The sequence below is a fragment of the Xiphias gladius genome, chromosome 20, assembly GCF_016859285.1.
Source record: "Xiphias gladius isolate SHS-SW01 ecotype Sanya breed wild chromosome 20, ASM1685928v1, whole genome shotgun sequence".
Classification (NCBI taxonomy): Eukaryota; Metazoa; Chordata; class Actinopteri; order Istiophoriformes; family Xiphiidae; genus Xiphias; species Xiphias gladius.
Window position 1 is genome coordinate 11,212,597 of NC_053419.1, and position 24,783 is coordinate 11,237,379.

The 24,783-nt window shown below is 39.8% G+C and overlaps 1 protein-coding gene across 1 annotated transcript; it reads right to left on the minus strand.

The window, feature by feature from the left end:
* Positions 1-925: 925 nt before the first annotated feature.
* npdc1a (neural proliferation, differentiation and control, 1a) lies at positions 926-23,711 on the minus strand. Its single transcript, XM_040156558.1, has 9 exons — positions 23,354-23,711; positions 12,055-12,204; positions 4,944-5,051; positions 4,063-4,296; positions 3,523-3,589; positions 2,610-2,700; positions 2,362-2,441; positions 2,089-2,188; positions 926-1,983 (listed from the first exon to the last, which is right to left on the minus strand). Exons 1-9 carry the CDS (start codon positions 23,457-23,459, stop codon positions 1,912-1,914), a joined length of 1,008 nt encoding a protein of 335 aa, XP_040012492.1. The 5' UTR covers positions 23,460-23,711; the 3' UTR covers positions 926-1,911.
* Between the last annotated feature and the right edge of the window lie 1,072 nt (positions 23,712-24,783).

Below are 24,783 nucleotides of genomic sequence, written 5' to 3' on the forward strand. Positions count from 1 at the left end.
TAAAAATGCTTCAAGCACTGTAGTTTTTCCTGCCGATTTAGCAAGACTAAGTAAAATCCAAGCCATCTTAGGTTCCCTTAAAATTGGCTGTGCTCTGTGAATTTCTTCTCTGGTGTTAGGTGGTGTAACCAAGGTTTGTATCATTGGTTGAAAGTGTTGTGCGAATCTGCATCACACATCTTTATATATACCTTGTTTTAGCTCTTCATTTAACTTCTATGATGTTTACACTGAGTGAAATATATTTAAACACAAAACTCAAATTTTTTTAAAGCTGCACTATTTCAACAAATGGAAATACATGTGATGTGCATAATTTTATAGACATTTCCCCAAAATTCAGCCTGACATATTTGGTATCTTTGGAAAATTTGGTATCTTCACTAGAATTTTAAATAACCTTCTTTGGGTTTGAACAAGGTTTTGTTGCACAAATACTTGGTTTTACTGACGTGTTGTACTGACTTTCCTTGACGATATAAACCTAATTTTTTATGTACTAGAAGATTTTGCCACAAAATGCAACTAATATGAGCACAGTTGCCAACATTCTTTCCTGTGCTTTTCTGATATACCTCTATTGTGTTGACCAATAAAGACCCTTCCTTTTTCTTTACTTTGTTGTTGTCTGTTGTTTTATTGCAACATGACTTTTAATCAAAATGTGCCAAACAGCTGTATTACATTGTTATAGGGGTTCCCTTGAACTGCAGTGTCCCTGGTTTGAACCTGGCCAGGGACCTTTACATCATGTCCCTCCTACATTTCCTGTCGTTTCTCCACTATCACACTATCACTATCTAATAAAAGGCATCAAATGTCAAAAAAAAAAAAAAAAAAAAAAAATCTTTTGAATCTATCAGATGCATACTGTGAACCACAAAAAGAAAAGGCAAAAAAAGTCAGTTTTACATGTGGTAAAAAGTTTTAATTCCTTGGTGTGCATGTACAAATATCTATAAAAGGTGAACACTTTCACTCTTTATGTACATTTTGCAGCACGAGGTTAACTTGGAACCGACAAGAGGACAGAGAGGAAAGAGGGACAATACAAGATAGTGATATTTACCACCTACACATCCACCAGTATAGTTTGTCTCCAAAATTTCATTCAAGTGCTAAGAAGTCACTTTTACTGTACATTCCTCCTCCATCAACAGGATGCATACATACAGGAGGAAGAATAACTCATCAAAGCATTGCCATGAGTCAAACATAGTACAGTCAAACCATGCAAACAGACATCATCAAGTACTTCATTTTCATGTATATTTATATTCTATAATCTTAAAATCTTTATGTGCACAGATTTGACAAGACATAAAATTAAAAACACCACTGGTAACATTTTCAATGCTAAACCTTGAGTTGTTTCAGGGTCTTTTTAAAGAGATATCACAGAAATCTGATATTAAACATTTCCTGGTTACCTGTTAGGGATGTGGTTTAGCCACTAGCTATGTATGACAAAATGCAAGGGAGGGCACCTGTATTTCAACATATGTATGTTTGTGTGTGTCTCTGTTGTACATATGTCTGCTATTGTATCACATTCTTTGGAAACAGCTGCAGAAATGAAGGAAAATAACAAAGGTACGTGAGGACAAAATCTTAACTTAGACTGTAACATTTAAACAGGACAAAACATTTATAGGGACAAACCTAGAGGACTCTGAAAACCAAATGTTATAACACAGGAATGCTCCAAAACAGTGAGAAATAAATTAAAAAGGAACCCTACATACATATGTAGTATTAAAAGCCGAACTGGGGCAGATATAGTAAAGGGCCTACAAGAAAGTAATCAATTTAATTACCCCATCCTCTGCCAGGATGACGTGGTGTTTTACAGAGGAATAGCTTGTCTGCTTGCGTGTGTGTGTGTGTGTGCGTGCATAAAGTGTTCAGCATTCACTGGTGATTCCCCTGATAATGTACGGTTGAGTCATCAAATAGAGGGTTCTTCACTTCCATCTCACCGGTCTGTCAATGAGGGAAAAAAATGGATTCTCAGTCATTAAAAAAAAACATCAGAAAAGATTAGTTTCGTGTGTGTGTGTGTGTGTGTGTGTGTGCGCGTGTACCCACCGGCGCAAGTCCAGGGCACTCGTATACCGTAAAGTCTCCTCCCACTTCTTCCTCATCTGATGTGACCTCGGTGTCAAGGACTTTCTGTTCAGGTTTGTGACTGAAGAAGAACAAGAACAAGAAAAAAAGACATTCAAGTTAAGGCGGGAAAGGTAACAAGGTCAGAGGATGTAAAAAAAAAAATTCTAAGTCTGCATCAAGGCATGAGAGGCAGGGGAAGGGGAAAGGGAGGGAGTAACAGAGAGAGTGAAGAGGAAAAAAAAAAAAACTTACTTTCCTACTGAGAGCATCTGCTGTTTTTGATGTTGATAGTGATACATTTGAGCGCTTTGGGCAAGGGTTTTATCTCCCATCTGTGGTGCAAAACAGAGGAAGGAAATGTGAATGACTCACTGGAAAACAAAAGTCTCGGTGTAAAGTGCACCACAGTCCTGTGGTTATTGCAGAAGAAGAACTGAGAAAAAAAAAAAAAAGCAAGCTCTAATCATAGTAGTTTGGTGGAGGAGGATCTGTGTGCTTACCGAGGTACCAGTGGCTGGCGCAGCAGACACACCCACGCCCCCGAAGGCAGGGTAGTCGACCTTCTGAGCGAGACGCGATTCTTTCTGCAACCTGTTGGGGGCATCTTGAATCTAAGTCTCCTGCAATACTGAGGGCTGTTTCCTGCTTCTGGCTTTGAAACATCCCTTTACTTAAATTCACAGACGATGATGTATGAACGGCAAATGCAAGTAGGCCTTGGTTTTAAGGGTCACACCAGTGTCATAAGTATCTACAGATGATTAAAATTGTTAGCGTAAACAACCAACATGCAAAAAAAAAAAAAAAAAACAAACCCTTAATTTAATGCCTTCATTTTATGAAAAACTCTGCTCTTTTTATGAAATGTATTTAAACCAGCCAACAATGCTTAAAGGCAGATTTTCATCTCAATGATGCAGATAGAAAACACACTGACAGTTGACTTAATTAAAGTTTGACAGGCTGCAGGAGGTGAAGGCTGACCCCTTCAGTGACTAATTAGTCACTGCTGATGAGCATTGGACCTAAACCATGTGCTACATACTTTAATTTGAATATCATGATGCCAACTTACATTTGTCTTCCAATCACATCTAACGTTGTGTTCAAGAGAAAAAAACATAGCTGGAAATAACTTCTGATAAAAACTTTGCGTAAATTACACATAATTGTGTAAACTGCCTGACTAGTCTTCACTTTTCCCCTTAACTAATTACAAAATCGATTCTAGCAATATTAAAAGTGTTACTGTTTGGATAGCAAACATGACTGCAGTTTTTGTTTTCATTAATTTATCAGCGTTAATTAATTGACAATTTGGTTTATTATACAATCACTAATACAAACTAAGATCGGTCTTGTGTATTGTAGACAGAATTTAGCTTCCTCTTGCATTTATGTGTTCAGACTTACTTGATGTAACAAACAGTTGCCAGGATCACTGCCACAGTGCCCACCGCGACACACAGAGAGATCATAACTGCACGTTGATGCAAAAAAAAAAAAAAAGGAAAAGAGAAGGAAACAAAGAGTGTTAAGGAGTAAATAATGAGTGGTAAACCTTACTGAGAAATTTTTTATGGCTGCTGAACATAATTATGTTTCAGTTCATTTGCTCATTATGGGTAGTTATGGTCATCGTGAGTAAAATGAAATGCAACATAAAAACAATAAACACACTGGAGTGATAAGAATTAACTGTTCTGTTGGGAATTAGAAAACATAAGCAATGAAATCTTGCTGGCAATCATCCAGGCAGTAGACACCGAATTGCCTCACAACAAATGAGGCTAAGGAAATGACCCAAATTTTTTAACGCCATGGTAGTATATGCATATCTACCAGAATACTGAATTCCCTACCATCGTGCTTTGGCTTTCTGGGTGTAGTAAAGCAATATATTCTCTTACATTTTGCTGTGTCACTGTGTTGACGGCATAAAGCCATACTCACTGACAATAAATCTGTCATTCCTGGGTGCTGGGAGCACTAGAGGACCCGCTCGGCCCTCAGCCCCGGTGGCCCTGGGCTGTGGGGTCTGTGCGTTAGAGACGGCAGACACTGTAGTGCCAGGGGCTGTAGTGAAGGCATGCAGGGTTTTGGATGGGCGGCGAGCCTGGGTGTTCTGTTTTTGTTTGGAGGCGTCTGTCTTGCTTTTTTTAACATCTGTCTGGGAGGTAGCGGCAGCTGATCGAGTGGGAGAGTGAGAAAGACATAAAGAGGGACAGAGTCATAATCAAAGGCTGCCATGAGGGGAAAAAAAAAACAATATCTAATGGAGATAATTATAATTTATAAGGTGTCAAATTATCACAAAATGTAGGGAAAATATTAACCATTCTATCACTGTAATTGTAGAAAAAAAACACTCTCTCTACAAGAAAAACAGTCTTAAGGCTTGAAATAAAACAACCATCTGTTAAAGGACCAGTGTGTAGGATTAAAGGGGATCTATTGGCAGAATATGTTTTCGTTAGTGTATAATCACCTGAAACTAAGAATCGTTGCGTTTTCGTTAGCTTAAAATGAGCCCTTCATATCTATATAGGGAGCGGGTCCTCTTCTACTGAACCCGCCATGTTGCACCGCCATGTTTCTACAGTCGCCCAAAACGGACAACCCAAACACTGGCTCTAGAGAGGGCCTTTCGCATTTGTACGTTACCTGAAGGCCAGCGCAGGTAAGGGGAGGGGCATTCAGGTGGTCGCAATCGGCAGCCTCACTGCTAGATGCCACTAAATACTACATGCTGGTCCGTTGACAAAGCAGGAAGTGATATGTTTCTTCCTTATATGGATATATTTCTGTCCTAAGGTTGTTCTCAGGGTTCTTACCAGGATGTGTGGATTGCTTTTTTGATGGTTTGATCTCAGACACTTTCTGTTTTTTGATGACAGACTGAAGGTAATCGATGTCTTCATCCAGGTCAGGGTACAATGGCACTTTACAAGACAAACGAGATTCAAAGTTTCACTGATTAACTTCTATGGCTTTGACAGTCTTTAAGTATAAGCTGAATACAAAAACATGGTACAGGAAATCCGGTAAACAAAAAATGCTGTAGCAATTACAGTGACGCTAGAGCACTCTAATAAACAAAGCACCTTCATTCATACACACTGTCAGTAACTTCATAGACATCACAGACACAGTTACACATTTCAACCAGTTAAACGTAGTGTGCCTGGTTAGAAATTCATTCTAGTCCTGAAAGGGTGTAAAACAATATTTATGTCATTGTTAGTGAACTAAAATTGTTGTTTGGCTCTCCATCGGTTCAGCGATCTAATTTCATGCTACCAAAGTAAACTGCTGCAGGATATTTGTTCATGTTGCGTTTCCCTGTGACATAAAAACAGCTGTCAGAGTTTCTTGGTCTTTTTGTTGTTGTCACTTTGTTGACTGCACTGTTTAATATTAAATAACGTAAAGACTGAGGTTGCCATATTTATCAAGGTGAGGATGTCACAATTTATCTGAATATTCAAAGAAAGTAGTGTTTTTCTTTTTAGAGGTGCAACTAATTCTTTTCATGATCGTATTCAATTCGTTAATCTGCCAATTATTGTTTCAATTAATCATTTGGTCTTAGAAATATCAAAAAGAGGTGAAAAACATGCAGTATTAATTTTACGATCATATTTGGCAAAAAAAGGAGAAAATCCTCAGAGCAGAGGTAGTTTGGTATTTTTGTTTGAAAAAATTACTTAAATGATTAAAAAAATTAAAATGGTTGCAGATTTATTTGTTGCCAGTCCTACGTCTGAAAATCTAATTTTGAAGCATGTCCAGTTTCATTATTGTATGTTATGTGTGACTGTTATGTGTAATGGAAGGAGAAACAGATTTAGGCATGTATACATGCCTCTTCCCAAACTTTACATGTCTCTTTCAGGGCCTTGCCTCTGAAGTGATGGACAGGGAGTGTGCCCATGTGTCTTGTTTGTTTGTGGACTGGTTAAAAAAAAAAAGGAGACAACACTAAACTGTTGTAAAACAGCCTTTAAGGCCAGACAGTGAGCCACATTCCTGCAGTACTGTCTCGGTCTCCAGGGAGACCAGGGCTGATAGTGTGTGTGTGTGTGTTTGTGTGTGTATGTATGTGTCTGTGGCCGGGGGAGGAAGCACCGCGGGGGGCAGGAGCAATCAGCCAAACCTCTGCCTCACTGGGCTTAGTTGCTGCGTTCACAATAGATCCCATAGCTTGCTGCTAATGGAGGTGATCAAAGTGTTGTTTCCCTTTATAAAGTTACCCTCTATAAAGTTATATATCAAATATCAAATTACAGGTATTTGCACTCAAAGCTGGTGAGGCAGCAAGTCATGAGAAAAGCAGCTGCAACTGCTAAAAAACCCCCACAGGTGCCTGACATGAAAAGCTATTTTATCATATATCATGCCTGAGAGCATCATATCTGTTATGCATTCTGGGCCAATACATGTACAGTTGCTCTGCGTGACATTGATATTAAATTAAAGGTTAAAAAAAAGAAATGCTTGACACCAGTAAACAAATGGGTTATTTAACTTTTTCAGAACACTTTTAACGATTACAGTCTCACTTTCACTCCAGAAGGCTGGCCATCTGGCCAAGCTAATCGGTATGATATGACATGCCAGCACTTTCACTGCTTGCTTTGTTACTTTCTTACCCCCCACCACTAATGGCCATTTAGTGCACTCCATGGCAGGTGTCTGTGGAGGCGGGATGCACCATCTGTACTTTGCAGGTGGCTGAGATCTCCAACCGTGCCCGAGTGCTCACCAGGAGCGTGTGGTAATACAGGTTTACATTTTAGAGGAGACTCGAAAACAAATGAGAGATGTATTGGTGGCATTTTTAAAGTGTGGACTGATTTAAAATCTGCAGGGAAGTGGATGAAAATGGATGTGCAGGGAATTTATTTATTTATTTATAGGGAAAGCCCAACTCAGGCAAAGTTGGTAATTCACCTAAAAAAGGGTCAATTGAGTGTACGTGTGTAGTTTGTCACACGCTGACTAAGCACGCACACCTCTCCTTGTGTAAGAGAGTTTTGTCACTGGCTTGATAATGACCCATAACCTCTTGAGAGGCACCCAGGGGGCAGTTGGGTACAACAAACAAACACTAAACAGCTCAACAGGGTTTGTGGGTCAAACACATCTGTGCTGCGCTCTTTTCCCACTTTAAAAAAATTCAGACTTCCTCCTCCCCCCAAACCACATGCAGGAACACACACGAACACTTCTTTCCTGCCCCCCCATCTCCTTGTTTGAAAACTCAGACAAAGATAACACTGATTTCAGAGATCTTTTGATTTTATTTTCAACCTTTAGGTCTGCATTTGTGTAAAAAATGGCAAAATGCACTGTGATGTGAATATACAGTATATCCTAGGACTAGGAAAGAACCACAACACAGAGAAAACCCTGTGAAGAATGTAAGTGCTTTTAGATGGGACTTTATGAATTTATTTTAATTAGATTTTGATAAACCAGGCAGTGATACCTGACCCATAGAAAACTAAGAAAAGGAGATTATTAAGAACATTTTGTATATCAATCTATGGTAATTTCATCTGGCGTTAGATTAGAAAAGAGGACTGCAACTATGATTTTTTGAATCACTGTGTTATCTGTTGATTATCTTTTTGATATTTAATGTATTTTGTTTAGTCTATGAATTGTCCAAGTTACTAGAACCCAAAGTAATGACTAGACAAATGACAGATTGCTCCCTCAACCAACAGCAAAAATAATAATTAAAAACAACTTAACTGAGGAGTATAATAAAATCCAGCATTTGAGAAGACTGAAGCTGTACTTGATAAACTACTTAGATGAGCAATTGGTTAGAAATCTATTGTATGACTGATAATCTGTCAATCAACGGATCATAATTAAACAAAACACATTCTTGTTTCCAAACTACTAAACCTAGTTAATTTTGTCCCATGCTGAGTTTTTAATGCCTTCCCCTCACTTTGAGCATGTCCTCATTCCTCTTCATAGAGTATTGATGTATGCTATGTGTCCTGTGCCCTCTAGTGGGTAATTTCATATATGGCACATGTAGCAGGCAGAGAGACCACAGAGAGTCTACAGGTCAGTCTGACTGATCTCAAATTCTCTGAAACCAGGTCTTTTGGACAGTTTGACAGATCACAAAATGCACAAAGGGGCCTGCTTTCTTAATCATGTGCTCTTTCCAGTGTTCGGAGGGAAGGTCTACAAGATGGTTGTGTAAAAAGTAAAGGAACCAGCAGAGTCACAGTTTACACAGAGACTCATATCGACTTTATTAGTCAGTCTGTTTTCATATAAGGGAGTGGCACACAGTTAAAATTTAGTTTTGCCCAAGAAATCTAAAGTGTGTAAGGTAGTGTACCTTATAAGTCACCTTCTCGACTGCTATAAAAAGTTAATCACAGCTGAATGTGCAGCTTAAAGAATCATCAGAACATCAACAAACATAAATCTGAATATAACTAAAGGTAACAAGACGGCACTTTTATCAGAAGGTGATACCATTCATTTCAACCAGTTAAACGCAGTGTGCCTGGTTAGAAATTCATTCTAGTCCTGAAAGGGTGTAAAACAATATTTATGTCATTGTTAGTGAACTAAAATTGTTGTATGGCTCTCCATCGGTTTAGCGATCTAATTTCATGCTACCAAAGCAAACTGCTGCAGGATATTTGTTCATGTTGCGTTTCCCTGTGACAAAAAACAGCTGTCAGAGTTTCTTGGTCTTTTTGTTGTTGTCACTTTGTTGACTGCACTGTTTCGTATTACATAATGTAAAAATATATAAAAATGCATACACAAAAGAGGGGAAACAAGCGGTTCACAATATAATTATACATGTGGATGTAAGAGAGAGCAAGAGCTACAGGAGGACAGAAAGACAGTCGAGATAAACACCGGGCTACATGGAGCACATACATGATTTAATTGCATATAAAGTAAAGAACAAATACTATTCACACTGTGTTTGTGCTTCTTTTGGAAATAGGACATGGCTCTGAGGCATATTGTATGTTTACCGATGGCAGTGCACGCCTCCATGTCAAATACAAGCAGCTCCTGCGTGCCTCACTTGTTCACCTGCTATGCACGCTCATCCTCTCTGGACTGAGTATGTGCAATATTAGACAAATCACCTTGAATCCCTAAGATTTATAGGCAACCAAATTACTAGAACAGATCAACAAGTGCAAGGCCTCAATAGTATAATAATTGTGAGTTTGATTTTAGGTGAGAGGAAATTAGAAAGAGGAACATTAGTTTATATTACAGGAAAATATGTGGTGTGACTGCAGTGGGAAGTTAATACAACCCATGCGAGGATAAGAACCATGACGTTACAGGGAAGAGAGAGTTAAACACTAGCCCTCCCACTGATAATTATTTAGTAGAGCAATATTGTAGTCCCACAATTTCTTTGATAATTGATTTAATTAAAAAAATAATGTAAAAAATCAAGGATTTCTGCCCCACTGCGGATAAATACAGTTGTGTAGATGGAGCTCGAATAATCTTAACTCACTCGACTTAAACCCTGCTACTCATTCTCATTAGGGAGCACAGGTCATTCACAAAGGAGCTCCACCGGACTAATAATCTAGTGGTTACTATGGACCAAATTATATTTATTAATATTACTGTGATGCCAGAGATGTGACAATCATTTATCATTATATGTAAGTGTAACGTACTATTAATTAATTGACATTTTTTGGGTTTGCTGGTGCATCATATGACAGAATTTCGGTTTTTAAAATGTTTATTTTTCACACTAAAATTTTAGATAATCAGATCTTTAGTCCTGAAAACACAGCCACTATATTTCCTCTGAAGTGAAATCAAGTTGACTTCAGAGGTGTAATTTGCAGTTAAAAATGCTGCAAAACGCTGGACTGCAGTTCTTTATGTTTCGATGCGTGCCCTGCCTCTGACAAACCAAACAAACCAAGTACAGTATATTTATTGGAGTGAAATTGGAGCAATTTCATCATTTCATTCCAACATTTTGTGCCTAAATGCATGTGCGCTTGTCAGTGGTCTCTCGGGGGTTTATGTAACCACTTTAGGGCGCTTAGCCGAGGCCTGCGGTCTGCTAGATTCGCACAGTGCACACACGCACACAACAGCATCACAACTGTTAAGGTTACAGTCTTCATATGGAAAAATGCACAGAGACACAGAAATATAAATAGAATCCAAAATCCAAACACTGATAACTGATCAGGCCTTATCATTTTCTGAGTGTCCTGCAGAGCAGAATCGCCTCTTCTTTTGCATAATGTGACCTATCTCTCCGATACATCCTCACACTCATCTCCTTCTCATATTTACTTCTCTGTCAGGCACTGCCACCAATAATGTGAGTCAGGTTTGTACTGTATCCTCTCCTGTTGCCGGCCCATCTAAATTATTAATCCTGCAGAGAACACACATGTGCCCATAAACAGACATAACGCACATTCATTCGTGCGAAGGCAAGCCAGTGCACTCAAACATACACAAGATGTTTCAATTTCTCTCTGTAATTGCTGGAGTGCCATGGAAATCAGAAAAATAAGATTTATTTTCGGAGCTTGGCTCTCTCATTGAATGTCATTAGATTCAGTGATGGAGATGAAGGGCAAGACAGAGAGGGAGAGACAGATGCATGTCATCTAAGTGATTAAAGCCAGCAGTGTGTGGGGGCGGTGCATCTGTGTGTCTCTGTGTGTGTGTGTGTGTGTGTGTGTTTGCGTGTGTGTTGCACAGACTGCAGAGCGGATTAAATGATGGGATGGGAGAGAAGGAGGCAGAGCAAGGACCACAACAAGGACATAGAGAGAAGAGAAGTGGACCCAAAAAAAAAGAGATACATGAGATACTGAAAAGGTGAGGGAATAAAGACATCAAGCTAAGACAGAGAGGAGGAGAAGGAAAGCACAGAATCAGTAGGCAATTGAGAGAAAGGTGGAGAGGAAGAGAGATGTGGGCAACAGGACACAGAGATCATTTAAGAGAAGAGAGGACAAAGAATAACTGAGGAGTGAAGACGTAAGGCTAGGGAACAGAGAAAGAATGACAGTGAGTCAGTCATTTACATGCACTCTAATAATTCAATTATAACCAGAGAGAAGCAATTGTTTCAGCTGTCATTTAAACCATATGCAGGTTATTTAACTGGAGCTGAGGGTGCTATTAGAATAAGCAAAACCTGCTTAATCAATAGTCTTCAACTTGCTCTTGAAAAGCTTAATCTTTTCTTTGTTTTCATTCAGCAAACACAGTATTCATGAAGTGTACCAATGTGTTTGCAATAAATTGTTCTCTATTAAATGTTCTGTCTTTAAGAATGACAGAAAATAGTGATAAATGCCCATTAGAATTTCGTTATCACAAAGGGGCATCTTCAGTTCTTTGTTTAGTCTGACTAACAGTCCAAAGATACTAAATTGACAATAATAGAAGACAAAGAAAAAAGAGAGAATCTTCATATCGAAGAAGCTACAACCAGAGAATATTGGACATTTCTGCTTGAAAGCTAAACTGAAAACTAACTTAAATGATTCAAAATAATATCAAAATAATTACTTGTTTGCCGAAAAATTAATTGATTAATCAACTAATCATTTCATCTTTAGTTCTAATAGAAATAATGCTTGTGTTAAGGTGTGTTTACTGTGAAAACATCTGTGGTGAAGATTTAAAGAATTCCAGGACTCAATTGTTCTCTCCCAAAGACAAAGTCTGATGTACTGTACTTAATAAATACTGTATATGAGAATGTTGTCAGGAATACAGACCAGACCAAACCAGAGCTGCTCTCTAAAGTCATTCTGATGCGAAGAAAGAAGTCTTGACACCATAATATGCTCAAATGAATCAGCGGGAGCTTGTGTGTCTAGTGAATGTAGAGTCATATGAGTGTGTTTGTGTGCGAGGTCATGGTTCTCTTCATACCATGCTGATGGTGTCGCCCCCTCTCCACGCAGCGTCCTTCCTCATTCTCCTGCAATGGGGAGAGGCAGGGGCCACAGCGGGAGGAGCCAGGCGTGCAGAGGTGGCGTCCCTCTTTGGCACAGTCTATGTGGTGAGGGCATTTAACGCCAGCTGGGTGGGAGAGAGCGTGACAACAGAAGTTTTATTAGTATCCCAACCACACTGCTGTGAAACAGAAACTATGCCTTTAATGAGACAGTTAAATAACAGTCTTTGTGTGGAATGAAGTACTATAAAAATGTTCAGAATAAGAGATGCTTCAACTTTATAACCAACACTCCTTTCACAAGTGGATGTGTCAGCTCTTCAGCGCCATTCAGAAATAAAGCGTCTGCCCTAAAGAAGAGTCACATCACAGCTTCACTAAGTTTTGGCTGGACTTCAACAGCGGGGCCAGGCCTATATACACGAATGTCCATGAGTGAATGACTGAGTGTGTTAGCTATACCGTTGGTCAGCTGAATGCTGCGTGACTAAGTGCTGACGTTACAACATTGGTTGTTGCTCTTTCAAAATTAATTGGTGCAAACAGTTCTATTGCATCATCGGGGGGGGGGGTTAAGGGCAGTGCTGCCAACTCAGCGGCTTTGTCGGCAGATTTACCAACTTTCACACCCCTTTAGCGAGTTTTCTTCACAAAAGCACCTAGCGACAAACCTAGCAACGTCTTAACTACCTTCCGTAGAAGAAGGTCTCATGTGTTGCTCCCACGAGCGTGAGGACGGGCTTTCCCTCCGCAGGCAGACCTCTCTATGAGTCTCATTCAATTAACCGCACGGCAGCTGAAGCAGACATGAATGACCTTCTAACTTTCTCCCTGACTGATCATTTTACAAGTAAATATATAGCCGAAAACACAGCACAGCTGTTGGCTTTAAATTATGTATATGGTAATTTTGTCAGACGACGTCGTGGTTATAAAATCAGGATTTCAGCAGTGCAGAGCAGCAGCTTGGAAATGGTTTGGAAGTGACTGCTGGTTAACATGTAGTCTTAATGGGCTTCATTTCGGTCACTATTTCACGCTTGTTCCATTGTCTGACAACAGAAACAGAAAAACATGTAAATGAGAACAGCTTCATTGGGAATTTGGCTGAATTAAAATACAATATATACGTGAGCACAGAGAGTAGGAGAGAGGCAAACCGATAAAGAATGGTCCACCCACATACTAGGTTTTGACCTAGTCTTTTTGAAAATGTTTTTTAACCTTTGCTGCTACCTTATCAAGCTTTCAATATAGGCAAGGTTTGCCAGATAGAACAAGAATGTTTGGACAGTAAGAAAAGTACATTTTGAATCATTTTCTGCATTTCGCAATGTGGTGAGCCCAACCTGTTTAGCAACATAAGTCAGGTTAAACCAAAGTAAAGAGTGATCTACAGCTGCTCTCTCACAGACCTGCCCGTAATCAGGTTTGATAATCCCCTTGACCTGATTACTGGCAGTTTCACACAAAAGCGGAGCCAAAATACAATATCTATATATACACACAAACACACACACACAGAGCTTGAGATACACCACAAAGGGAGGAATGGGTCACATAATCACAGCAGGTTTGTTTGTTAGCAGAGGGCAGGTAGAGCACTGGGACGCTACCAGAGCCGATAATGAGCCCAGGGGTGCAGCACAGCTGGTCAGCTAAAGTTGAACACCACAGTGGGTGGTGATAGACAGGAGGGGATAAAAGGTGGGGTGAGAGTGGATGGACTCAGTATTTGTGAGGGATAACGGGTCTCAAAGCTCAACGTAGTGCAAGTCTATAGGTGACAGATCAGCGTTGTAAAAACAAAGAAATCAAACGACTTGAGTGGATCATACAATTGCTGTCTTTAATCATCTACAGAATTGGTCAAACAGGTTTACTGCATTAAACAAACCAGGTTTCTACAAAATACAATTTAAAGAAAAATAATGTTGAAAACCCTGTTTTTTTCTGTTGCGCAACAGACTGCAGTCATTCCTCCTTTCTCAGCTTGATTTTTCAATTGCTACATAACAGGGGGAAATTACACATGACAGGAGATCGGTGTGGGAGAAATGAGACCATGGCAACAAAGCCTTTAATATCAGGAAAGATGTGAGTTATCGAAGGAGCACGTGCAGATAGGAAGTGCTGGTGAGATGAAGAGCGGGCAGCGGACTGGCAGTTGCTTTTTGTACCTGTGTACACATACATATATGCACGTTTATCATCCATCCATCGATACATTTTTATCCCCACTTTTGTGATTTAAAATTTACGATAGACTGTAAATAACTAAAATATAAAACTAGTTTATTTGTAAGACCTCCTAAAATAAAAACAGACCATAGGCATTGCAGGATTTTATCTTTGTGACGCGGTGTCCTTGTGTATAGCTGTTCATTTTTAAATTTGCTCATAACTTTGCGCTTATGTATGTGGATACATATATGGAGTTTGATGTACGTTGCTCTTTTCCACATACTCTACTACTGCTGCTTTTTCTAATGTGTGATTTGATAATTCAACTAAATCCACAACCTCCTCTCTTTTTTCTTTGTTGTCTTTCCTACACTGAGATTTTGTTTTTGCTCAATTTCTGATATATCCGTTCAAGGCTTTAAGTAAAATTGTATGAAATGTGACTGCTGTTGTTTAAGGTCATATATTTCTCTGCATTAGATCCCCATTTTCAGTTAGTTAATGATGCACTGAAAAGGCACTGTGATCAATTTTTTTATATTACACAATACCTGCTGCAATAAAGATAAAAACAATAATAACTAAAAGTAAAAAAAAAACAACAACAAAAACAACAAAAAAACTAGAAAAAAAATCTGCTTTAATAACATCACAAATGTGCAAACACCACAGATAGCAAAACAAATACTAAGACATACACATCATGCAAACACACAAACATTTTGAAAAATCTACACATCAGAAATGACCCCACAGGGCGATGGACACACACATCCACATCTTGTTATATCACGGACTGGTCTAATGTCCCAGGGAGTGAGAGGTGGAGTGACACGTGTAACAGGAGAAGCTTTGTTTTTCTGTCTGTTTGAGTCAGAGATACATAAAGATGAGTAGGCCGGGGATGGGAAATCATGAGCATTTCTAATTTTTGTGAAACATCTGTGGCTGAAAGCGAATGGTTCATTCACTGTTGTATCTATGGGTAGAAAAGCAGATGTTTTACTTCGTGCAGCAAAACTAAACAAACTAACTCCCTGAGCGTGTTTGATCGTTGCCTCTTCTTAATGTCACGCTCTCTTTTTTTTGCTCTCACTCCCAGCAACTCTATCAACAACTCTGTCACCTCTAAGTTTAATTGCTGCCTCACCTGCTCGGCCCGTTGCCAAGTTATTTAACATCCCTGTGAGTGTAACGTGTTCATGTGTCGATCACCCCCCATTGCTGGTTATACTCAAGATTGTATTCTCTCATAATTATTTTCTCTCGGTTTCCTCTCTCAGTTGTTGTGGCTTCTATTTTTACTTGCCACGTGCCTTCCTTTTTATTTCCTTCCAGATACTAAACCTTTGTCTGATCTTTTCACACGTTCTTATTGATTTCCTTCAACCCCATGACCTTAGAGAGAGAAAAAAAAAAAAAGTGTCACTAGAAATAGCTTGTTCCGTCCTTGTGGTATTTCATGAGTTTGTCCAGTTTGTGTCACTTCCCTGGAATTAATTCTCGGGCACGTGTCTGTGTGCATGTGCATGCCATGAGACAAGGAAAAACTAAAAAAAAAAAAAAAAAAACACTGATTCACTCACTTTTAACATATGTCTGAATTGTTTTTTTTTTTTAAATTTAACTCTCAGCTACTGTACATTATACGGTAATTGCAGACTACTTTTGTTCATTTCATTTTCATTTTATGTTGAATTATGCCTGGCTGTTGGTGGTTTAACACTGCCCAAATAGTTGGGGTGAGCAAGAACATTAGTCAATCATCTCAGTGGGGGGCAAGGCAAGAGCATATTAACTAGGCCACCTCTAATAACACCAAGCTAAGGGCTCATGACACAGGACCTTTCCTGTATCTTCTAAAACATGCTAACAAAGCATCACGTTTCCTGCCCTTTCTCAAAACCTTTAAACCTCCTCCTTTCATTAGCTCCCTGTCACTGTCTTCTCCTCACCTTCGCCATGAGTCATCTTTTATGACTCTTTGATCCGCTAACTATTGGAGGATCAGGGTTTGTTTTGGCGCAGGTCAGCTGCAGATGACTGCACGGATCAAGCAACCCATTCACCTCTCAAACCGCTTGACCTTACCTGATTGTGAAGATTAGCCAATTTAGAATACATTAGTCAGATAAGTGCCTGACTGATTTTATGTGTGCATGTCATCAGGGCTGGGAATCACAGAGTCACTCGCCATGTAATGCTTATTAGCAAAACAGCACAGCATATACGACTAAAAGAGGAAAAACCTACCTTGAAAATATATTTTTTAGCCACGCTAACGTCACGGCTGTAGGATGGCTATGTCAGTCGGTCAGTCCACCACTTTGGACCAAAATGAAATATCTAATTAACTTTCTTTCATACATATTTTCATTACATTACAAGTACAGCATTTCAAGACCAAACTAGGGCCAATCTTTTCAGAGAATTTTTTTGTACGGAAGCAGGAATTAATCTTGTATTATATTTATTCGCTGCCTCGTGAAGTGTTTTTGGTTTCACGGAAATTTATGGGCAAATGAGATGAACAAAGGGCTTTAGTCTTAGACTTTTTTAACATACACACAACTGTAAATCCCCATGTGCTGTCATTTAAATGTCAGACATCCAGTGATCATCTACACCTCGGTATCACAGGAGATCAGGGTGAGATATTGGTGCAAAAAATGCATTGCATAGTAGTCTCTTTGCATTGCTGAATCATTTACTGTACTCCTCAATATCATCATGCACAAAAATGACATCAAATTTTACATTTTCTATTCCTGCCACATAAGAAGCATTTAATCCCAGTTATGAAAGGGAAACAGCAGGGTGCTCTATTGTCTGCACCACACTCTTGATTGATTTTAATAATGCAGAATCTCAACACCTCTGGATAGCACTTTGTCTGTTATTCATCACATGGGAAGTTAATGTGGTGGAACCTATTGCAGTCACATGAATCCAGATAATTATTCTCCTCGCACACAAGCGGACACACATACGCAAACACACACCGAAACAGGGACCCAGTGCATGTGTGCCTCATTTAGGATGTGCGAGGCAGGGCAATGTTGAGAAAAAGAGGCTGCGAAAAGCAAAACGGGCGTGAAAATCAGGGCAGAGCTGGAGTTGGATAAAAACTGCATTCATTACCGTTCGCCAGCAGCTGTCATGAAAACCTTTTCCTTATCATTACACTTCAGTAAAATGCTTTTGGTTAACCAGCAGGTGAAAAGGACCAGTAGACTTAATTAGCATTATTTTACCAAACTTACTCACACTTAAATAATAGCACTTTTTCCCAAACACAGGTGAACCAATATAGATACTCATTATAGTAATCATATGACAAAGCAGCTCAAATCTATTTACCAGCATAACAAAGGAGCCGCAGAAGTGCATGTGAAGTCGCCATAGGAGGTGGCCTTGCATCAACATGCCTCCCACACAGTGCTGTCACTAATAAGACAGCTCAACCAGGGAGACAGAGGAAGAGAGACAGTTAGGGACAGAAGAAAAGAAAGATAAAAAAAAAATACAACACACGTTACTACAGTATATCAGATATATATCGGTATGGCTGAAGGCAGTGGAGGTATGAAAAAACATTATGTAACTCAGGGACTCAGAAAGTAGTCCTTGGAACGAGTGAAAAATTACTTCTCTGAACAGCTGCTGCTGCTGTTGCCAGGCTGTGTGCTCAGCAGCAGCTCTGCCAGGAAGAACTGGGAGGCAAACAAAGGCATCCTCACACAGCCTGGTGAACACAGGCACACACTTGCACACTCATAAGCACGAGCACTGTTTCATGTCACCTTTAGCTTGTGCTCCTTCAAGCTGTTCTACAGATTCAATGCAACAAATGTCACCCAATCTATAATTGTGTGCGCATATGCGCGTGTGCCTGAGAGAGCGAGATTCAGAGAGGAGGTAGGAAATGGGTAGGCCAGGGGGGTCACATACTCCCATTGTGTGCATTTCCTGACCCTCTGATAGCAGACAGGAAGTAAGCCAAACACTCCAAATCAAGTGGAAACATTAAAGAGCTCTGCTGAGCGCTCTTCACTTGATGCGTAACCAGTGTTTATTTCCACATGGATAAAGTGCCTGTACGTGTTCCTGTGTGTACATTCGTGTGACTTTTTTGTGTAACCACGCTGCTATCCCCCTGTAGATGTTCAATTTTACTCAGAAAAGGCTGAAATGCAAAAATTGATCTTGAGTTTTTAAGAATCGATATCGGATCATTCAAATATAAATGAAATTAATTTTTGTAGCCAGCCCTGGTAGCTGCGAGTGCAAAGAGCAGCTTATTATAGCAAAGTTTACACATTTCACATTACGCCCTGAATGAGTTCACTGGCTTTGTGTAGCCACGGCATTAAAGCAACATCTGACAGGATTTTGAGCCAGGCTGTACACTGACAAATGGAAGCGAGGCATAGGTTTGATTTAAGTCAACTGCCAAAGAAAGACAGAAAATTGCTCAGTCCAATCTGAGTCATTAACAACATAGCGGAAAGAGCTGCCACATCAACCTAGATTACTTCAGTTCTCAGAAACCAGCGTCTGAAAGCCATGAGTCTAATTCTGTGGAAACTGTTTACTTTATCAGTTTCAGGTAATGTAGGTGTTACGGTTCCCACCTTAATCTGACGCAATGAATTTTTTTTGCCAGTTAGTGGAAAATGGGGCATGACTTAGCACATGTTTAACACATACAGTATGTGCAATCACACACATATGTGCAGGCAGACACATCATAATGCTGTGGTAGGAAATATGCTAGTGATAACGCGAATATAGAGACATAAAAGGTGAAAAGAAAAGTGAATCCCAAAAAAAGTCAAAGAATTTCTTCTTCAATGAGATGTAAGTTTGTAGAAGAACGAGGGGGAACAAGCCTTTGTCTTTCTACTCTCATGGTACTGTCATGTCTCATCTGCCTTATTGCTCCCTGTGTCTATCATTTGTCTTTTCTGTTGCAGTAACTTCTGTCATGTCAGACAATGGCAAGTCCAACCCATTACACAAGGGATAATTACTGTGTCATTTTAATTAGAGTGACGCAGAGCAGCGTGCCCTGCAGCAAATAGAACAAAGCTTAAAGGGATTTATACGACAGCAACATGTAGGTGGCAAATAAAAGCTCCTTGATTTGGTCTTTTTTCACTTTCTTTTTCATTGGCCTTTGGCTGGTTCTGTTGTTAGAACAGTCGGTGGTGCGGCAATTCAGAATATTTCTTTAACTGGAATGACCAGCATAAACTACTTTTCCAAATCAATTGGAGTACTTTGACTCATAATTACCTTAAAATGTTTTACTAGGCTTCGGACAGAGTCCTCGGAATGGGCAATAAGGAAGAAGTTTCATTGGTGCTTTTGTTTAAATGAGATAACTCAGACAAAGCCATTCTTGGTAAAGGATGTGGCTGCACAGAAATGCAAACCTGTGCATGCAGCTGAAAGAGTAAAAATGGCTGTTTTCTGATTTGTTTTCATTTCAAAACAGGCTTGATAAAAGACGATACTGTTGTTTGTGAAAGGTAAGGTGAAGGGTGGTACTAAAACTGAAGGAGCATCGTGTTCATTCAAGCTAAAACTGTGTGGACTCTGGTTTATCAGATATCTATAAGCAATCTATAAGCTAATTGTGGCCCTATCATTTCCTGGAGAGGTCTGGTTGCTAACAGTATGCTTTCAAATGAAGAAGCCAAAGATGAGGCCAAGAAAGAGAGAGAGAGAGAGATGTGGTTTGTGTAGGCCGCCACAGCAAAGCCATGGCCATCCACCTTTTTTTTTTCCAGACTTACAAGTTGAAGCAGCAAGGACCACAATGGGGTAAATCAAATGACATCAATACATCACTCCTGGCTGTTGCGTAATTTCAGTGTGATGGTTACCACTATATAATTGGGGGGCAATTTTTCCTTTCTCTCAGTGGTGAAACACTGGTTGTCAAATCCCCTCAAAGACCACACAAGCACTTTCACAAGTCCATTTGAAACCAAACCACTTGTCAGCTTTAAACTGTATTTTCTAAATTACTTTAGAAAGGGCACTGAGTTCACACTGAGTTCACATACAACACATATCAAAAATTAGGTTAAAAAAAATGAAAGTAGGTATATAGATGGACGTGTACAGTATATAAATTTGGCCCAGTAATACTGATTACTGGTCATTTGTGTCACTGTCCACAGCATGTAGCACTAAAGTAACCTCACATTATCACTCATTCGAGCCAGACTGTCACTACTTATGTTTTCTGAAGTCTGCTCGTGACCCTGCAGCTCATCAACTGTTCTTCACCCTCCAGAGATTCGGTGACCTCCATCAAAACTTTTTGGAGGTTGTATCACTATTGATAGTCTGGACAGAGCACAGTTCAAACCCACTTCAATCTGACAGCTCTCATGTGTTTAAAGATCAAATTTATTCTTGAACCCAAAATATGGGATCAAGAATAAATTTGAACCCAAAAATAAAAATGCCATCTGACCCATACCCGGTCTTTTAATTGCATACTAATATATGTAAATTACACTTAATATTTAATCATATGAGGATACCAATAATTGCGTATGAACCTGGTCATCGACTCAGTGGTGTTTATGTCCCCTGGCAGTGTTCCAGATTCATTTTCACTGTCCTCAATCCCAACTACAACAAAGATTACTAATTTTTGCTGCAGGGCAAAAAAGGTGAATGAAAAACACTGAGGCCAGTAGCTATGTGTGGGTGTGAAAGAGGGACAGACTGTGACACTGAAGATATGAATCGTTAAAGTTTAACCCTGGTGGAAGAAAAGGCCGGAGGCAGCAGCGCTCTGAATAATGATCTAACCAACTTTACGTGCATTTGGTCAATGACAAAACCGCCATTTAAACATGTCAGCACAACAATGATCAGGTTGAATTAGAATAATTAGAAATGAAGATGAGGTTTCTAGAGGGAAATGCTAAAATTAGAGAAGCAAGGACACGTGAATAAATTGTTTTTCTGTTGAAAAAAAAAAAAAGACTTTTCTGGTGCTACTAATTGTAAATGCCCCACTGAACCTATAACAATAATAAATAAATTATATAACAAATTCTGCATGTTAACTTAATTCATCTTGTATCTTGGCCAGCAGACTAGACATAGTTTTATGTAATTAATTGATCTTATGGATATTTTGAACTGCTTCCATCCCAAGAACCCAACGTTCTGTGAAAGCTCTCAAACACCTGATTTCTACACACCTCATGCCGTTGTCACAATCCAGCAAAAAAAGCACCCTGAAAGCTGATTCATCGCAATACTGGTTGTGCTTTTTGAGGTTCCGTAGACGCCTCCAATATATTTAATGAGCTTCACTAAAGTAGATCAAAGTGCAGTGGCGTAGATATGATTACAGCAACATTGCTGCACAGCTACATTATTACATCATCACAAATGTAACAGGGGTTGTGTCGAAATCATAACCCCCATCATGCTAGCAAAATCCTGCGACTGCTGACGAGACCAAACATTATTTTTCTCTGAGCATGTACAACAAGAGACGCATTAGAGGCTACAGTGGATTGACAGCTTTGTCTCTCTCCATCCTGTACAAAATGACGATCTTCTTCTGACACTGAAAAACTTCTCGACGTCAGCAAAACCAGACTCGTCCTACACTTTTGTTTCCTCAGCACTTGAGAGAGGAAATAATGGGATTTGCATTGGTAGATTTTTGATTTGCGGGGAGATAAAAGTGGAAGATCACTGGACTTTTCAAATTTACCCTATCGGGGAAAAAACAGCAGACACTGTATCACCACCTGTCCATCCTCTTTGCTGTGCATAAGATACACACCCTTTTGATTTCATGCACAGACTTCAGTGGGGTGGAGTGAACTGCTAGATGACTGCGTAGATGGGTTCATGTTTTAGTGGAAAAAATACATCACCATCTATAAAACTCACACAACTCCCTGTCCAGGCCAAAGCAGTAAATGTTCGGTGGGAGTGCAGTGTGTGTCCGTGTGTGCCTCTCTCTCTCTCTCTCTCTCTCTCTCAGATAAAGGCTAAAGATAACACGTGATAGTCCAGATGTTGGTTCTCCCTGAGGGTTTTTGTGTTAAAAGCTGAGATACAGATTATCTCCCCTGTAATCATCAGCAGCCACCATCACTGTGGAGAGACCCATCACACACATACACACACGCACATAACCATGCGTACCACTGCACTCAAATATGTATGTTTCCAGTTTCTAAAATGGTGCTCAGACCCGTTTCCAGAATAACCAGTTACTCAATTGAGAAAATATGAATGAATAATTTCCTGTTTTCATAAATGTTTGGTTCAGTTATGGCTTTTATATATATATATATATATATATATATATATATACACACACACACACACACACACACACACACACACACATACATACATATACATATATAGATATATAGTGAATTGTGTGGCTGCTGCCCAGATTACGTATTCAAGCAGTACTGTTTTAAAAATATTACTATGGATTTTCAGGACTTCACTGTGACAGGCAGTTGCCATTATTCTGATTTATTAGATACTGGTTAATTATCATTTTTCAAAACAGGACTTGATCGATGAACAAATAAAAAACAAAATTCTTACAACTATTTCCCCACAGATCTACCTATGTTTGGCCCACTACATTACATTTGGGCTAGACTAGTGTAATATTAACATATTAAAAATCTGTGAGCTTTTGTAAAGCAGTCAACACAAGGAAATTCACTGAGTAACCTGACAGGGAAGGGATTTCTGTTTCACCACGACCTTTTCCTTGTGCTCTTCTCACTCAAAAGCATGGGCCTGCTTACATGTTTAACCTGTCCGAAACGGCTTTACGGCATAACAAACAGATGGGTCTGAGTGAAACGCTGCTCTGTTGATCAGAAAAGCCCCTGCCTTTCTGTTTGTCACCGGCTCATCATTTGTTAAAGATGCTCCGGTAACGGTTATTGATGAGACAAACAATCCAGGGATATTTGGAAATGAGTTTACGCTATCGAGGATAATGGTTTCTGTCTGTCTCTCTCCCTCTCTCTCTCTCTCTGTGTGTGTGTGTGCGTTTGAGGTATTTACCTGGGAGGCCAGCGCTGACAGAGACAATACAGAGCAGGACCGCGGCGAGCAGCGGCAGCGAGGCCCGGCGCTGGCGTCCGTTCCGCGGGCTGGAGAGCAGGAGCATCCTTGGGGGTTTCTCGGGGACGGAGAACCGCACACGGGGTGGGAGGTTGTTGTCATTCCCCCATCGCGTTCGCTTTATGGGGTTTTTTTGTTTTTGTTTTGTTTTGTTTTATGCCAGAGAGCTTCGGCGCGACGTACACGCAGCGATAATCCGGACAAGTTGCACCTGGGCGCAGTCTCTCCACACACTGCTGCGCACTGTAATCCGTGGCGGCGCTAAAGATAGCGGAGCGTCAAGCAGGGAAGGAGGGGGCGTGTGTGCTCCCGCATGTATGTGTGCGTGTGTTTGACTCGCTGCCTTCAGGGTCTCCGCGTAAACTCCTAAAAATGAACAACGAAAATAAGAATAAGAATAAAAATAAATACAAACTAGTCACTAAATACCGAAAAGATGTGTCTGCCACATTATTTTGTTTAAAGAAAAATTATTTTAAATTTGTAATGAATTTTTTTTTTAATTAAGAATATATATATATATATATATATATATATATATATATATATATATATATATATTATTTTTTTTTTTTTTAAATGTCTTTTACCGTGATGCCACTTTTCCCCCACAGCACCTGAAGGCAGCAGTTTACTGAGAGATAAGAATCAGGGCACGACGCAGGAATTACGTGGAACGTGATGACGTTGAAACCCCGGTTTAAATGATGTGCTCGGGTACGTGGTCCTCGCACTGCTAGGGACAGGCGTGTGTGTGTGTGAAAACGGGTCGTCTTGATGTCGAAGAGTTTACGAGTTATCAACCCGGCCATTCATTTATTTTCGAATCAGTTCTTCGTCAAGCGACGCAGATGGGCTAATGACAACCGAGTGAAGACGATGGTAGAGGGAGAAAGTTAGTGAGCAAATAAAGCGAGGCAGGATGGAGCAGGTGCAGTAAAATGATGCCTCCGGACATATTTTAAGAGGTATGAATACACATCAAATAAACAAAGGCCACATCTAATTTTCCTTCTATTGTTGTCCATTCCACCTATTAACTGTATTATTCTTTCCCAAACAGAGGCCAAATGGTGGAAGGCAGCTGGTGACAAGACCTGTACTGTTTGTTTGCATAGAGCTGAAAGACCATGTCCAAACACATGCCAAAATTCAGTGACCAGGGCAGAAAGGAAGCCCTGAGCTGGCCAGCATCATTTAAAACTAGCTCTTTCCACCCGTGCCATACAAGTGCTTGAAAATAAAGCACTGTTGCCAATTCTACCAAGCGGAATCTATCTATCTATCAACACAGAGTATACATTTTGTGAAAATGACATGGCTCTTTTATCCTGTGGGAAATATCTGTTATTGAATTATAAGGCACCTAT